Source organism: Condylura cristata, unplaced genomic scaffold (assembly GCF_000260355.1).
Source record: "Condylura cristata isolate star-nosed mole 26May11 unplaced genomic scaffold, ConCri1.0 scaffold00034, whole genome shotgun sequence".
Classification (NCBI taxonomy): Eukaryota; Metazoa; Chordata; class Mammalia; order Eulipotyphla; family Talpidae; genus Condylura; species Condylura cristata.
In genome coordinates, this window is record NW_004567135.1 from 15,478,380 (window position 1) to 15,496,832 (window position 18,453).

General features: G+C 37.5%; 2 protein-coding genes across 3 annotated transcripts; both read left to right on the forward strand.

Moving 5' to 3' along the window:
• The first annotated feature begins 2,782 nt into the window (after positions 1 to 2,782).
• On the forward strand, positions 2,783 to 9,948 carry CLEC1B (C-type lectin domain family 1, member B). Of its 2 annotated transcripts, XM_004692590.2 has the most exons (6): positions 2,783 to 2,846; positions 3,448 to 3,546; positions 4,815 to 4,943; positions 5,104 to 5,255; positions 7,673 to 7,776; positions 9,671 to 9,948. In XM_004692590.2, the coding sequence occupies exons 1-6, from the start codon at positions 2,783 to 2,785 to the stop codon at positions 9,852 to 9,854; spliced, it is 732 nt and encodes a 243-aa protein (XP_004692647.1). In that variant the 3' UTR covers positions 9,855 to 9,948. The 2 variants fall into 2 exon arrangements, with proteins under 2 accessions (XP_004692647.1, XP_012587822.1); XM_012732368.1 differs by lacking the exon at positions 3,448 to 3,546.
• Positions 9,949 to 13,851: 3,903 nt separating this feature from the next.
• Positions 13,852 to 17,251, forward strand: CLEC9A (C-type lectin domain family 9, member A). Its single transcript, XM_004695960.1, is given in 6 exon segments — positions 13,852 to 13,861; positions 14,092 to 14,185; positions 14,187 to 14,230; positions 14,883 to 15,010; positions 16,189 to 16,277; positions 17,119 to 17,251. Coding segments are annotated over 6 exon segments (498 nt in total).
• The last annotated feature ends 1,202 nt before the right edge of the window (positions 17,252 to 18,453 follow it).

Here is an 18,453-nt window from a genome sequence, read left to right on the forward strand (position 1 = left end):
TACACTGCTGAGGGGAGCAGCGGGCGGGTCAGGAGAGGGCTGCCACACCATGTGGTCACCTCCGGGGCAGGCGGGAATCGAACTCGTGCAGAATCAGTTTCAGCCTCTTAATGCAGTGCTTTAACCCGTTGTGCCTCACTCCAAATCTTAATGAGAGTCATACTTACTCTGGGTATTCTGCCTGTTTTATTTGCAGATGTTTCGTATTGTAAGGATAATAAACTTTCCAGGGTGTGGGTGCAGACTAACACTTTTTTCCCCTTCAATTTTCTAATGTGTAGAACAAATCCTCTGCCACAGTTGACAGATAGTTGCTTTTTAGAGCAATGGAATGCATTCTCTGGGGGATAAGAGACAAAAATTATACATTTGGAAGATTATTCCAGTGGTGATTGCTGCTGCCCTCAGCGGTGTATTTCATTTAATCTGCCTGTTGGGTTCCTCACTCTGTCTCTGGTGAAGTCTCTCACCCACCCCATGCACCATCCTTCCACACACCTCTGGCCTATACCCCAGCTCTTGTAAACATAAATATAGTAAATCTTAAAAACAAAACAAAACAAAACCAGCCTATTAATCTATAAAATATTAACAATAAAGGGTTTTAAGGGTTTTATTCAAAATTCAAAGTCATCAGAATTTGATGTACTTTTAAATGTACTACTCTGCTCCCAAGAACAGGAAGCTATATAGCTCGCAAGCAGAAATAAAATATCAATAATAGGTCTTGCAAGGTAGTCAAGAGATATCTAGCAAAGCCCCTGGGCTTTGAAAGAGGATAAAGGTTGTTATCTTCATCTTTTATCCTGCAATTCTCTGCTTATCTTTGCTGAGTAACTCAACTTTTATTTATAGAATATGTTGAAGGAGAAAACAGAATTTAGACTAATATGTCACCAACCTAGTAGTTTGCTTTCACCTAGCAAGAACTCCTTTCTCACACCACAAAGCCTCATTTGGGGGAGCCTATAATATTTGGAGTACAAATAAAAGCAAATTTATTGCTATAGCATATAGATCTAGACCTTAGCCCCTCAGACTGTGCTAGAACTATCAAAAAATCCTGAAACCAACCACAAATTGCAGTTAGAAAGAGGAAGGAACTTCTTTTGAGAAAACTGGAAGGCTGAGCTATAGGTGACGATACATAGTCATTTTGTGATAAATGCAAAGAATGTCATTCTTAAGGCTCCTGTTACCCATTTCAGTTTTGTTTATTTCTGGTATTCAATGTACAGCGTAGGCATTCTTAAGTCCTTAACTGTTTCAGAAATCAAGAAGGAAGCCCAGCACAATTCTGGTGGTTGACAAGAAAAAATAAATGGAATGTTTTTATAATTATTAAACCAATTGCCCAAAAGGCCTAGAAAATGTGGAAAACCCCTAAAGCAAATCAATTATTATGCTTCATACCTTAACATTTCTGTTCATCAAATAGGAAAATATTTACAATAACTATAAAAACATCTAAATGTCCACAGATCTTATATATTTTTTAACTAATTGTACCTTTTTAGAAATAATCTATTTTCACTAGGACAGAGTTAAAAGCTTTCTTGAAGAAGTGCCACTTTGACTACGAGCTATAGCTTACCCAGCCTTTTTTCTCTGGCACTCAGTCATAATTATTTTTTAGTATTTCTGCACAGTTTAGGAAAAAAGATTTTAAGTAAAAAAAGCAAAGAAAGAACCAAAAAGATGAGTAATAGGGAAAGAAGACCATGAGGGGCAATGGAGGAGGGCAAGGTGGGATGGAGCTTGTCCCTGGCTGCACTGGAAGGTCAGGGTTGTCACAGGCAGCAAGGGGCAGAGTCTGGCATGGCAGAAACAGACGTTACTAGCAGTTACTGCTGGTGGGAATGCAGACTGGCCCAACCACTATGGAAAGCGGTAGTTCCTCAACTACTACAAATGGAACTACCATATAACCCAGAAATTCCACTCCTAAGAGTCTATCCAAGCAATGCAAAATATTAATTTGAAAGGATGCTTGCACCCCGATGTTTATTGCAGTACTATTTACAAGAGGTAAGATAGGGGAAACAACCCAAATACCCCAAAACAGATGATGACTGGATCTGGCAGATAGATTAAGGAGATGGATCCAAGAGATGGATCAAGGATCAAATAGATGTGGTATATATACACCATGGAATACTCCTCATCAATCCAAAAAGATAAACTCATGCCATTTGTAGCAACATGGATAGAGCTAGAAGGAATTATGCTTGGTGAAATAAGATAGAAGGAAAAGAAAAAGAAAAGGAATCTAGAGGAGCCAAACGAGGGATCAGGAAAAAAAAAAGAATAACAACAATAATAAACAAATAAATAAAACCAGACTTAGCAGACAACTATAAATTTGTACTTCTGCTGATGTTTTATCCATGACTTTTCATTGGAAATCAGTTCACTTAAATAATATGATTTAGACTCTGCTAGGGTTCACATGGAGTCTGAACTCTTGTTCTTTGAGAGGATACACAGGATGGAATATTCTTTCACTCAGAGTTGACAACAAGGAAACAGGAAACAAATGCCATATCTACTCCTTTACCACAAGTTATTATTATTTTCATGTCTTATGTTCAAGGTTGCTGTATCTCTGAACAGCTATGAAAGGACTTCCTGGGGAAAAAAAAAAAGCAAAAACAAAACAAAAAACACATGTGCCCCAACTGATAGGAGAGTCATGAGCTGCAGACACTGAAATCACAAGTGTGGACAGTACATTTTGCAAAGCTCTTGAGTCCGCAGCTCACTTGCAGTCTTAAGAAAAGCCATGCAGGATGAAGACGGGTACATCACCTTAAACATTAAAAGCCGGAAGCCAGCTCTCACCTCAGGTAAGAATGTCCAGAGCCAGAAATTTAGAAATAAATTTTAGAAATGGGTCAACCTGGGATGGCACATATAGTTTTACTTTCCTGAATGATCTCTTGGCCCTCAGCACTTGAATAGCATCCACATAAGCTCAGGTAATTTATTTTGAAGGTGGACAACAAGGTATACCAGCAGGGAACCTTGCATTAAGGCTCATAGAGTTTAGTGCTGGGGGTGGGGGGTAGATAGAAAGCAAGAGGATACTGGGAAAATATTTCAGGAGACCCCATTTTGTAGGCTATCAGCTAATGAGGGTGTTCCCCCACTTGCTGCTTATGAAAGCAATTGTTTATAGAAGGGCACAGACCAAAACAAATACAGAAAATAAGGTATTAATAGTTCGTTATGTGTTGATTCAGAGAGAAGTGCATTGGGGTCAGGGTAGCGTGGGATATGGGAGGGGGTTGTACTTATTGTTGATGTTGACCAAGCAGACACTGTCAAGATTTACCAGCAGAGCTGTTTATGTCACATGGGAGATCCTGAGAGGGCAAGACAGGGGTGAGTCTGCCCCACAGCGGGTCTCTGCTGCCTGCCCTTGCCATGTTTATTGTCTGCCAACAGCTGATGCTGCTTCTTCCTCTTTATGGCGCGTGATGACTCTGGTTCTGCTGGTCATATGCATGGGGATGGTCGTTGGGCTGGTGGCCCTGGGGATGATGAGTAAGTATAGACACATTGCCAGAGGATTCATCTGAGAAAGGCCAAACCTAAGGGGCTGGGTGTACCCCCAAAGCTTCATTTTTTTTTAAGATTTACTCTTTTTTTTAAAAGATGTATTTATTTATGCGCACAGAACTGGGGTACAGGCCAGAGGTGCAGGGGCGGTGAGAGAATTCACCAGAGACAGAGAGGGGTGCAGAACAGGCAGATCGACGAAGTACACTGCTGCGGGGAGCAGCGTGGGGTCAGGAGAGGTCTGCCGCGCCATGTGGGTCAGCTCCCGGTGGGTGTGACTCACCCCTTGCTTGCAGTGCTGCGCCCTAGCCCCGTTGAGCCACTAGGGAGGGCCGGCCAAAATAGTCTTAATAAAGGAATGTTCTGACTTTTCCCTTTTGATTAAAATCCACTTTGAATTCTTTTTATTAATTAAAAACTACTTTCAAGAGTTTTCAACTGAGAGTGGGTCCACCTCTCCTTTGAATTTTTTTCTCTCTGCCCTTCATCTTTAAGACCCCCCAAAATGTGGAATCTCTCAGTTTCACAAAAAAATTCTGCCTGGGTCTCTGCTTGAGATTTTGCTTATTGTATTCTCTCTTCCAAAAATATTTTCCTGTGTGCTTTGTCTCCTGAATGGGATAACTTCCGGAAAGAGAAAATTCATAGTCCACCTAATTTAGAAATTATTTTTATTCCTTTAAACCAAAGAGCCCTTCAGAGTTACATTATTATCTGTGTAGGTGTTAATGGTTTGTATACTTCTTTATTTTTTTACAAATAATTTAGAACCATTGGCTGTTTATTTACCTGAATATCACAATAATATTACATGAAAAATTCCAAGTAACAGAGGTCATTCACTTCTCTGAAACTGCTTAAAAATGTGCATTTAAGATAAATAGCCAAACGACCACTTTGTCATTTTCTTATTTGTGATTGTTCCTGCAAACAAATCACTCATTCTTCTGGGTAACTCAAGTCAGAGTTTAACATAGCTCTCAATTTGTTCTTAGCTTTTTTTTTTGAAGGTGGAAGGGCTTATGGGAGTTTTCAATATACAACATGGAATTCCTTCACAGTGATTTGAAAAATGATGAAAACTTGTCAGCAAATAATGCCTAATTTGTCATTTCCTCTCCCATTAACTTGATCCCTTTCAGCACTCATTCAAGTAAACATTCAGTGACTGATAATTCTATTGAAGTTAAAATTTACAGAGTTCTTTGCATCCCCATATTTTGATAATGAATTGATCTAATTTTTACATCTAGCTGTCACACAGCAAATTTACCAACAACCAGAGAATGAAAATCCCTCAGCAACTCTGAAGCAACTAACAAAGAAGGTCTGTCAAGATTTCCTACAAATATTAGAACAATTAGAACCAAAAGTTGTTCTCAGTAAGTATGGCTGGATCATCTATTCATCACCCTTAACCCTGGTGCTAGCTGTAGAGAACCTTGAAATCTGAAAGCAAAGCAAAGCAAAGCAATCTGAGTATAGGGGAAATGTAAGTCAGCTCAATTTAGAATGAAAGGTTCCGTGTTCACTTTCTCCTAGCTCATCCCTGCAGCCCCTGTGATAAAAACTGGCGATACTATGGAGATAGTTGCTATGGATTCTTCAGGCAGAATGTGACTTGGGCCGGAGGTAAGCAGTATTGTGCTGACAGAAATGCCACCCTCGTGAAGATCACCGACCAGAACATTCAGGTAAGGACATTTCCATGTCAACTATTTTGGTGTCAGAAGGAGAAATAGTGAAATATTAGGTTTTTGCCTTTTACACTTCTCCTGTCTCCCAGAGGGTGCTAATCTGCAAACTTTAACCTTATAGAGCACAGCATGCATTGCATTTGAGAATAGAATATGCGTAAGTAGGATTTATAACACTTTCTGTTCAGATCTTTTCTGTGTAAGAATTCACTGAGCCTTGGTTAGTGTCCTTAATTCTATTTCCTAATTTACAAAAGAATCTGGAAATGTAAAGAAAGTTCATATGATTGTAAAATATAAATGCTAATCTTATCTAAATATTACATATTTTACTAGTTTCTGCACAAATGTGGACAATTTGAACAAACTTAGATGCAAACTGTCATTGCATATGCTTTCCCAAACATAGCTTTGGGAGACTTTTTATTTATAGATACAAAAATTACAGATTCAAAATTGTCTGGTTTGTCTTTTTTCAACTGAGCAATTACCCTTACCAGTTATACTAGACACTGTGGTTATTTATTTTGTTCATTGCCTTTCCAACTGGATATAGGATCCATGAGGTTAGAGATTTTTGTCTGTTTTAATAACTGCATGGAGTTAGGTCCTCAGATTATCGCAGCACATATTTGTCAGAACTTTTCCGTTGAGTTTGTTTTCCAAATTTTCTTCTTGACAGTTTGAAACAAGAACTATATTGTGTCCAAATATGTTCACACCCCTCACATATGCTCCTTTTATAATTTCATGTAGCTTCTCTTCTCAAATTCTGGGAAACCCAGCCTTGGGACCTTCCTTCTGCCTAATTATAGATCTATCTATCAAAACATAATGTGAAAGCAGAAATTCTATATATGTATTCCATACATTCTCATATAGAAATAATTAATATTTTTATATATTTTAAAATAGACTAGAACAACAACATTTGTATTGGAGAAATTCCACAGAACTCAAGTAATCAAGCCTGTCGTATTTGACAGAATATCTTCATTTGATCAGCAAATTAACTGAGGCCTTCCTGAGACCTGATGTATACAGTGGTGCTCTGGACATGAATAGAGGCCCCCATGCTTATGTGTTTTGTTATTTAACTTGTCATATTATCTCCCTGTTTTATGGGTTCAGACTCATAGGGAAGACATTCAGACAAATAAACTGACTTTTCTTTCCAATCAGATGCAATGTGAGAATGCCCTGAAATCTCCACTCCAAAAAGATATTAGTTGGAGACATACATATGCTTTCAATTTTATTTTTCTAGACTGATACCAGTTGGAGATTTCTGACTAAGAGAGAAGAAGTAATGTAACTTTTGAGAAATAAAGAAAAGTTGAATTTTAGGCAAAATTTCAGGTAGACCATACTTTATAAGTATAGGATGTAGGTTTATTTAAAAGAAAAGTATAGGTACGAACAGAAATGACAGGTGTTCAAACAATAAGAAATAAGCAGTCAAAAGTGACTTTCAAACTTTGCCGTTCTATATCTTACATGTCTGTCAGGAAACACAAGTCATTTTTATATGCCAATAACATAGTCTCACCTGATTTTCTGAGAGGTATGAGAATTACACACACTTGACTTCCTTTCATTTCTGTTACACATAGGTTGGTTGGTTGACTAATTCATCCCTTAATCCAACAAATATATGCTGGAATACTTTGAGGATTTAATCTTATGCAGTTAGTAAAACAGCCAAAAATCCTTAACCTTGGGGATCTTATATCCTAGTTGGAAAGGCAATGAACAAAATAAGTACAGGATATAGTATAATTGGTAAGGATAATGCTAAGTAGAAAAAAGACAACGGGAAAAGGTAGTATATGTTATTTCTAAATTGCTTAGAGAAAAACACCATGTAATTCTCTTTTACTTCATCCACTAAACTAAATTAACACTTCTATATGTAAGATTTTGTAGGCAACCAATCAATGAAACAAAAGTACGTGGAACTTAAATCTAGGGAATACAAATTTTCACTAACAATATATTACTTTTTTTAAATTTCCCTTCTCTTTGGTCACCCATATTCTCATTTAAGAATCCTATTTGAAAACTCACGGGGATTACAATTGAGATGGAAAAAAAATGTATAAAATGATGTAAAAATAAACTTTTGTAAAAAAAAAATCCTACTTGGTCCTCCACTTGGTACTCTAATCTTCCATTGAAAACAAACACATAGAAAGATTAGCGTATCAGCTGGCTTGTGTACAATCACTGCTTTTTACTTATGCCACAAGTACTTTTTTTCTAAAAGAATAAACTAGGCACAACTCTAAGAACCTATTATAATGAATATTAATGTAGATTTTATTGTACCTGTTTTCTTGTCCATCCATCAATTTTTGTCTTTATGTCTTTACAAGGGGGGGCCGCTCTGATCATTGTGCTTGTGTCTGCAACAGGAATACATCAAAAGCAGGACTAATTTCTTTCGTTGGGTTGGATTATCCCGCCGGAACTCTAACGATTGGACATGGCAAGACGGCTCCATCCCCTCCAGCAGCATGTAAGTCACTAGCCGCTCAGAAAGCAGGATGAGAGACTTTGATTCCTGAGATACTTTTCCTCTTAAGTACAAGTTACTACAACGTCGGAGGTGGCCCTGTACCCTATGGTGGGTTACATGAGCAGCGAGTATCAATAATACAACAATTCTGCTTGCCTAAGTTTACATGCCTCTACTCTAAGTCACAGCTCACCTCTACTCCCAATGATTTCCCTATTCATTTCTACCCCCGTATTTACACTTGCCGCATTGAATATAGATAGATAGCTATACGCTTCTATTTTTCACTTGATCTGATTCTTCCCACAGTTGTAGAGCACATTCACCATCCTCATTTTATGGCTAAAGGCATTTCCTTGAGGATCCTTTTGAGTTTTCAGTGCCACTTCACCTACCTACTCTTCCACCCCAGGGGTTCTCATCACCACCAAGGTGGTTCTGAAGGCACCACATAAGACTGTCTTTTTACAGATAATCACACAAATGGGGCGATCGCATTGCATTCCTTTCCATGGTGACTTTCCAGTCTTCTGCCTCAACACCTTTTGTTCATCTTGTCTACCAACATTTCAGTGTTTCTCCAGTTAAAATTTAAATGGATAGCCCAAAATTTGTGCAATCTGATCACCCAAATTTTCAATTAATTTACTCAACAAATATCATTAAACATTTCCTATAAATAGGAGTTAGTGTATGAGTACAAGCAAGCTTCTCCATAGAACTTGGGTTTTGTCTCCCTTAACCTGCAGCCTCATTCACATTACAGTCAGAACACTCTCCCAATTCTTTCAGCAAATCAAACTGATCTTGCTGTCTTAGGGCTTCTCTGCTCTATTAATCAAATATCAAGATGTGTCTTGGGTTTCATCAAAATCATAGTTTTATTCTTTTATAAATGTTTATTATATGGTACTGCTTCATAATATCACATAAGTTTCCAGTGTGTTATCAATGAGTATCTCACCAATGAATTATTTGTTCTTGTGGCATTCTAAGAAGTGAGCCAGCATCTGATCATTCCATATTAAGTAAACCACTAAAAACCCAACTCTACCTTTCACCCTACAGTTGAGGGCTTTGTCCTTGCTGTTTCCTTCTAGATTGCTCTGCCACAAGAATTCCCCACAGGCTTCCTTTACTGGCTCAATTCTCTGTTTCGACATCCCTTCCTCTCTGAGGCCAGTTTAATTACCCAAGCTAATTAGCCACACCCACCCAAGTCCATGCTACCACCTTATTTCTTCATAACTCTTAGCACTCTGAAATTTTCCTGGCCATTTATTTATTGGCTTCTTACCAATTTCCTCTGACTGTACTGTAAATTCCCTATAAACAGGACCTTCTGTTTGCTTACTCTGTCACCAATACACAAAGCTTGGACAAACAGTAGGCCAGAGAGCTGGCTTAAAAGGCAGTTACAACACAGAATGCTGCCTTCTGTTTGCTATTCCACAGCATTAACCCTCAGCTCATAAACAATCAATTTAACTTTCCCTAAGCTCACTCCCACTCTGTATAGCTGCTTGACCTATAGTGCTGTCCTGTAGCCTCTCTGTTTATATAAGTCCTATCTTTCCTTCAGGACAGGGCTAAACTCTAATCTTCTATAAAAGGATCAAATCTTTCCCATCATTTCAGACTTCCTGCTAGCTCTTCCTCTGGTCTCCTATCACTGCTGTCCACACACTGCTTAATCTTATGCTATGTTAAGTTACCTCTGAGCTATTTCAGTGTATACACTCTAGCAGTTTGGAAGCTTCTCAATGATCTCAATATTATTACTTACTCTTTTCCCCAGACTTTTGTCTCCATCTGGTGCAACAGAATACTCCAGTTTGATTGTGGATTGTTATTTAACTTTTCAAGGAGCTCATGCTACCTTTTCTATTCACAGATTTGAGCTTTCTGGAAATGCAAGAGAGACTATGAATTGTGCTTATTTTCATAATGGGAAGATTCACCCGACCTCCTGTCAGAACAAGTATTTTTTAATGTGTGAGAGGAAGGCTGGCCTGGCAAGGGTGGACAAACTGCTTGACTACAAAGTGACCAAAGGGACAGCAGAGACAAATGCCTGAGTGCACCATAGCAGATGTGGGTGAAGGAAGAACCAGCCATCAGTCTGCTTACTTACCTCTTTATTCGTCTCCTTTGGAGTCACTTTGACATTATCTTTCCAACCAAAACCTTGTAGTTCCTTCTGTCTATATCTTTCTATCCTAAACGAGAGCTTATCTCTTCTTTTTACATCCAGAAGTCAATCTATGAGATGATTATTTGCTTTCTAATTATTCTGGTTCCAAGATTTTCATTTTTTTTTGTTTGTTTTCTGTTCTTAGGTATCTCAACATAGTATGATAGAAACAGAAACATTTCTTTTATTGGAACAGGAAAACTTAGGGTTTAATTAACTTAAACTGTGCAAAATAGATATTTGAAAGACATTATAAGGTAAGAGAAAGACTACTAAACTTGGCATCATTGGAATCATTTAGATAGTGTGATCCCTTAACTAAAATGCAAACTGTCTATCTTGTTCTTGTAGGAAGTTTTGAGTAGGAAAAGACAGTGAGTGATGGAGACAGAGAGATCAGAATTCCCAGACTATACTGTGTCTCATAAACCTCATTATCAAAAAGCCACCAGGGATACCTCTCTAACTTCCACGTTCTTATATTTCAGAGTACCTATCTTCTACACCTCAGTTTTATAAACTTGAAAATAAACTTCAGAGTATTAAGTAAAAGTGAGTGCAGACACTATTACTTTCCTCTTCACCATTTTCTGCCCAACCGGAGTTCCTGGCTCGCAGGAAACAGAAATATAGTTGCTTCTCATTTTATGAAATAGTTCAGTAGAAAGAATCACAATTGGTAAAATGAATACAAATAAAATACCTATTCCAAATCCATCTCTGGTCAGACTCAACTGCAGTAATTTTCTGTGCAAAAGAAGGAAAATAAAGTTTACGAGCATCCTGATATGATTTAAAAGTGAGCAAATTCTTGTTAGAATAAGCCTGTAGACTGAAAAGCAAATAAAAATGCTTTATCTGTGTCTTTTCCTGACAGTTCTATGCTTGGTTTTAACCAGTAACCTAGGAAGTATTTATAGGCTGTGTGGGGAGGACCTTTCAAGAAGATAACAGACAAGGATTCTGTTCCTTCCCTACAACTTCCCTGAAGGTATTCTTTCTCCTCAAATTAGTAAAATTTGTGTTTGTGATTTTCAAACATCTCAACTGAGGTGTTTGTTAACACATGTAGATGTTCAAACACAAATAGTCTGGTTCTCAGTTGGAAGCTGAGGAGACACAGAGATCTTTCATTTTAACAAGGTTCCCCACTTGATTTCTTTCGACAGAGATCTTTCATTCCCCACTTGATTTCGACACATGGAGTGGAGAAGCATTCCCTTCATACTTGCTCCTGCTCTGGGCTTTGTTAAGGTAGTTAACTTCTTTAAGACTTGTTTTCCTCATCTATGAAATGGGTTTAATATTTTCAGCATATCATAAGGTGGTTGTGAGGATCATTTAATAAAATATATAAAACATTAAGCAGCATACTAAGTTTGTGATACTCAACAGGTAGGTGTTTTTTTTATAGCTTTGTAAACCCAGAGACACTTGAACCTTATCTAGTATTAGACTATCCATAAACAAGTAGATTTGGGGAACTGAGTGATCTTCTCAGTCTCACCCTATGCCTTGGGAATTGCCATGCAAATAAACAACATTATCTGCGCCAATCTGACCTTTCATGGCACTGGTGGGGATCAAAGGATGAAAAGGGAAGAGTGGGCAGGGTGTTTATTTCCCAGCTTCTCTCCCTGCTATGTTTTGGTTTGGAAAAGACTAGAAACATCCTTCACTGTGTCAGGTCACAAATTTCCAATAAAACCCTCCCCTTAGTCTTTTAGACCTAAGGGTGACATAGTAGCTTCCAGTGCACTTTGTCTGCACTAAGGATTTCCTTTAATCTTTCTCCAAACTGAATAGAGTATATACTTTTTATAGATTTATTTATTTATGCATACAAGAACCAGCGTAAAGGTCAGAGGTATGGGGTGGGGGGAGTGGTGAGAGGATTCAGCAGAGACAGAGTGGGGAGCAGAAGAGGCAGATCCATGTAAATTACACAGCTGAGGGGAGCAGCGGGCAAGGCAGAAGAGGTCTGCTGTGTCATGTGGGGATTAGCTCTCTGGCTGGGGATGGAACTCATACTGAGGTGGCTGTGGATAGCTTCACAGCACTACGCCTTAATGCTTTGGCAGCCAGGGAGGCCCCTTAGCTCGCCCCTCAGGTGTGCTATTTGTTTCATTCTGTTATAGACCTTGTGAAATAGACCTAAGGGATAATACAAGTTTTTAATTATTTAATTAGAACCTGTAAGTCTTTTATTTTATAAAAACTTCATTTGCCAAATGCAGAAGTATTTTTCAAAATTGAATTAAAGGGAATAAATAAATATAGCTAAATATGGTCTAAAGAAAGTTCTCAAGTTTGCATTAAACAAACTTTGCATAACATAAAAGGAAAAACTCTCAAGATAATTTATAAAATAAAATTTAGAATAAATGCATGTTAGAAAGGGAAGAGCATAAACTGAAATCTTTCATGCTGTACGTTTTACCATGTTTAACATAACTCACATATGGGTCATAATGCATATAATATAATAAAATATCGTAATATATATAATGTAAAATTTTTCTCAAAGGGATCTATAGCATTAGATATGAATTAAACATGCAACTGAACATTAAGATTTATCAGTAGCATCTAAGGGTTTAGAAGGTTTAGAAGGAAGCAAATAAATTTTCTATAGCTGTAATTAAAAAGCTTTATTTTGCATTATTTGTATGGATTTAGGTGTTTTCTTATTTATTTATCCATTTATAAATTAAAGTTACCCCAGTTAAAAAGTTTAACATTTATTTTTTTAAAGTCAAAGAAAAACATAAAAAAAAATAAGTTCAGAAAGCCAGAGATAGAGCTGTTATCTGTATAAGTCCTTTTCCTTTGTTTTGACAAATCATTTCTAAATTTAGGAGACCTTACCTGGTGGTAGAGAATTAGGAATTCTGAGAATAGGCAAGTTCAGATTGCTGGTACAAAGTATAAGAAACTTGACCTTTTTCATGTTAGCTCTGAGCTTATATTTCTGATGGTTCTTAGAGGAATGCTTTAAGATTTAGTAGGAGTTTAGAAAATAATCGTGAACTCTATTACCTCAAGTGAAATAGCACAGCCCAACAGAAATGCCAAAACTTCCAGTTTTTCTTATCTCACTTGCTCATCTTTCTGTGCTTTTCAAAAAAGGTGATCAAATGCTATTTCATTTTTTAAAAAATTTATTTATTTTATGAAAAAAGAACTGGGGTACAGGCCAGAGTTGCAGGGGCGGTGAGAGAATTCACCAGAGACAGAGTGGGGAGCAGAACAGGCAGATTGACAAAGTACACTGCTGAGGGGAGCAGCGGGCGGGTCAGGAGAGGTCTGCCGCGCCATGTGGTCACCTCCCAGCGAAACTCATGCTGAAATGGCTTTAGCTTCTTAGTGCTGTGCTTTAATTCACTGCGTCACCAGGGAGGATCACTATTTCATTTTTAAAAGAAATTTATTTTTAAATGCCCACTTACAATCAGACACACTGAAAGCAAATTGCAGAAGTGAAAAAGGACTGCCAAACAAGACCATTGTTATCTAGCAATATTATGTTCTTCCATTAAAAACCAGGAAACTTTAATGGATCAATGACACAGTCCATTCTAATTACAAAAATGCCTATTTAACTGATATAGCAAACATCAAAATATATGGTTTAAATATCAGTTCTATATAGTAGAATGTTATTTTATCAATTCTATGTTATTTTATATATTCATTTCCCCCACTGCTACATGTCAGGTTTATTTACAGGAAAATTGTGCAAAAATGGAATGCATGGGTCCAATACAGTTTAGAAAATCCAGTGTTCATTAAGAACATGTCTCTCCTTGTTCCCCCAAGTTGGAACCAAGGAGAGGGGTACCCAGTCAGCTGTTGCTTTTAGTTAACACTGCTTTGGGGGAATGCAATTGGGTGAGTAAGGAATGGGAAAGAAAACTTTTTGCTGTGTATCTTTTGTAACATTTGATTCTTGAATAATTTAAATTTTAAACAAAAATTGAAAACGCAATCAGTGAACCATAAATAATGTCCATTAAAGGCAAATATGAACACTTATTTGTATTTCTCTTTAGTCTGTGTTGAAAGATCACTTTTTGATACTATGTCGGCATTTTATTAGGAATTATTGCTATGATTTGAAGGGTTCCAGGTGTCGATTATTGCAAGCAAGCATCAGGAGAAACTCATTCATCAAGACAGAGTTCTGCTGAACTTCACACAGTGGAAGAGAAACTGCACTCCAGGAGAAATATTGCCAAACCTTCATGCAAAACAATTTCAGCCCACATTATTGATCTAACATTAGTTTCCACTCTGCAGATACACATATTTGCATCAATTCCTCAAAAGAAACTGACACATTGTAGTCTCTGCAACATGGCAGTCAGGATCCTATAATGAGAGATACCTAATATTGATCTATTCTTTAGCTCAATCGTATTTAGATATTTTGGTGATGAAAAAGTGAGTCGTGCATATATGGAAAAGCTAAGAATCTCAAAAGTTAAAATAAAAAATGTTTAGAATAAAATTTAAAACTAAATTTGTTCAATAAAATTATAACAAACAAGAAGCAATAAACAAGTGTGGACAATAAATTATATAAGCTTAAAGAAAAGATTTATAAAACCAGAATGATCAGAATTGTTATTATAGAAGAGGAATGAGTTGGGAGAAGATATTTCCAAATAACCTTACCTTAAACTAGATGCCTACTACAGTTGAAAATAATTATATTAATCTTACCACAGTCAGTGTCAGAGACGCTGAAACTGGTAAACTCTACATCAGGTGAGCACTTTGGTTGGATGATGGGTTCATTGGGGGTGGCCGTGGGCGTTCTTGTGAAGAAATGCGCTATTAATCTTTTTACAAAGACAATAATAAAGTAAAATGTTCCTATTCGAAGACCATAACCATATTCCTTGCCCAGACACCTGCATTCATAATGCAGAACGTTGTTACCGTGTCTTTGAATATAATCAAATGTGGAATGAAAGCATAGGTCACTGTCAGAAGGAGGACACTGAGCTTCTACAAATAAAGGGTGAGACAGACATGGTAAACACTGTTTCATGGCTTGATATCATTCTGAAAATATCACTTATATGTTAAGAGAATGGAATAAATCAAGAACATATTGTTCCCCTTTATGCTAACCAAAAGAGGGAGAAGCTAAGTGAAATACTGTTGTATAATGTACTAATCGATTCCAAGATATTCATTATTCATGTATATATGTTTTCAATACATTATTTTCAGTGTTATAAGGAATTGCAGTAACTATGTTAATTTTGTAACTCTCAAGGAAAAGCAGAAATATAAAAAGTTGATGTCATGAAGTGAAAAGGTCTATAAACAATACACATTTACAAATGAATGTTTAATTGACATTAAATCTCTAATTGACTGGCACCTTAACAAGTCAACAGTAAGATGTTTCCCTGAAATCTTTTGTACCCTTAAACAAGTGTTAAGGCAGTGCATAATAATTACATCTGACCTTATTAAAAATGCATGCCATTGCCATTAATTAGTTGAAGTTCATTTTATAAGAATGGAACAATTTGTTAACTGCAGTAAAATAGGGCAATTGAACTAACCTATTGCAATTATAGTTTTATACTATTCTTCCTGTGCAAATTTGATAATAAAAGGTAGAAATATATCTTCCAAAAAATATTCCTCCAGTGCAGTTGCTTCTGGAATCTCCTAAACTATTTATCATTTGGAAAGATACATGAAAATGATCTAGATGGCCTATGATATCAAAGATATTTGTATTTTTCACAAGAACGAGGGTTCAACATAACACTGCCTTTTTTGACATAGGCTATCTGCCAAATTCGGAATCTCTTAAAACTATTCTAATACCACATGCCAATTTTTCTCATCGAACTATGGAAAATGACTGCATTGGTCATTTATCAATAGGGAAAAGGTCTATAAAATGTACCCCTTTGTAAACATACCACTACCACCCCCTCAGCTCTCATTGATTTGTGAAGGCAAAATGCTAAACTTTATATTTCCCAGTAGTTTGTCGCTGTTGCTTTTCCTCCTTTTGTTAAGGGGAAGGATGTCCTCAAGAAAAACTGCAGAGTCTTGTGGACTCCACCCCTTACTCCAGCTTTCTGGACTCTACCCTCTACTTCAGTGATTGGAAACTACAACTCCCAGCAGTACCAGGGAGAGAACAGCAAGGTAACACTTTCACCCTCGGGTTTTATTTCTCATAGGACTTTGTTACTCACAGGCTTCAGCAGATCAAACCTGACTTGGATTACTGGGTCAGACTATCTCATGATGAACTCAACCTACCTTGGCTGTGGCTCCTCTCCTTTCCCTGACCAGTAAGTCATTGAAGGAAAAGCTATATGAAAACTTAGAAACATGAGGAACTCAAAAGCTCATTTTCTTCCATTCCTTAGATTTCTCCCAGGTGTTACTTGTGTGATAATTTCTCACCCTCCTGAATGCAATCAAAGCTGGAGTCATTTCACAGTAGATGAAGATTTGAATAATAGAGGGAGCCAAGTGGTTAGTTAGTGGTTGATGGTGATTAGATTTTGAGGGTGGGTGTGAAAAGAAAAAGTAATATTGGAAAAAATATCTATATATATATATATATAAAAGTTTTATTAGAGCTGCTAAAAAAAGAAGAAGAAAATGTATATTGGAACCTACACAGTATTCCTATCTAATATCCCCTTAAAAGAGAGAGTAGCTAATCACTACAAACACTTCTTCTTTCCTAGTCTTCCTGCCATTCCCCTTTAGCATAGTTTCATCAGAATTTGAGTCTGAATGAACACTATAATGAAATTAGTAAGTACATTCCCTTTGTATCCGTTAGAGCAAAGAGATTATACTAATTTTAAGCAATTTCCACATTAAGCTTTTCAGATAGAAATGGGGAGGTTGATGAGCAGGTTCAGCACATAGAAAATTAAGAGTCAGTATTTAAAAAATATATAGTATTTGTTGAAATTCTGTTAAAATATTTTTAATGAGATGGAACAGCGTTTATGGATGAAGTAGGTCTACCACAAGGGGGCGCCATATTAAAACAAAACCAAACCAAAAATATCACACCTTGGTTTCGCAACCCCACAAGGACATCATCAAAACCCCCACCTAACCTCAGATCTACTGAACGGCCTCTCTAGGTTGCCAAAGAGGAAACCCCAATCACCTAACTGGGTTTGTGGGTACCTCAAAGACAAGTTCCTCCTTTCCAGTAACTGCACCAGGTAGAAACACTTTGTCTGTGAGAAATATGCTTTAAGAGCTTGTGTCTGAAAGAAATCATGCTCAAAGCCGTGGCTGTTACAGTGGTATCTGGAAGAGGCCACTGGAAAACCTGCCACAACATGCCAACCAGCAAATGGAGTTGAAAGTCGACATGAGCGCTATGAACTGGCTCCCTGGGACTCAGAGCTGACTTTTACGTATATGCTTGAGAATATTCTTCAGTACTCTCTAGATAGTCATTTGACTTTGTTTAAATTGCCAAGAATAACACTGACTTAGAGCTACAGATGATAACATCCTGAAGAACGGAGAAATGAAGAAAAAGCGTTTCCACTTGTCCTTCCTCCCTCCCCCCCTTTCAACCCCCCCCCTCAGGCTTCCTCCTCCTCCTCTTCCTCTTCTTTCCTCCCCATCCTCTCCTTCCCTCCACTTCCTCCTCTATTTCTCTCCCTCCTCTGTTCTCCTCTGTCTTCCAGAATGGCTACAACTGCACACAGGACTCTCTAGGTTGCTAGGCAGACGATGTACAACCAGTATGTGATGCTGCATTTTTTTAACAAATAAATATGACCTTCTGCATGATCTCTGTACATTTTCTAAGCTTCCAGGCACGGTATTATCTTACTCATAGATGGGAAGCATGGGATATGGATTCTCAAGTTGGAAGAAGGCTGCTGTGCTCAGCCTGGAGGGAAACATCCTTGTTAGGGCTGCAGAGTTGTACTGGGTTGATGAAGGACCAGCGATCTGGGTGTGGGGTCAAGCCCCCCACAGGGTCACAGAGGCTTTTCTCAGTGTGCACCAAGTAGGGTACTTGTGCCCTCCATAGGAGTTGAAAGTCAACCAAGACCCTGTGAGCCTTAGAAGTCTGTTACTATTACTTAAAGAATGCAGGGGTGTCTTTTTTTTTTTTTTTTAATGTTAGAGCATTAAATAATCAGTGAAAGAAATTTTTGTTCCTTGCTTTTCTACCTAGTGGAAGAAGCAATGGCTGTTCCCCATCCTCAGTGAGAGAATGTAGCTGGGGGAGCATCATTCAGGTGTAGATTTATCAGTGAACATGTTCTGACTGTCTGAGACTCTGCTTTCTTGATATGGATGAGGTCACCCCTGTTCTTGAAGCCCCGGGTCCCCAAACACAAAATTAATATCCCTGATCTTGCTCCATTGTCTTTTAGAATTTATAACTTTGCAATTCTGCACTTGTGTTACTAATTTTGTTTTTTTTTCTTAATTTGTGTATCTATTTA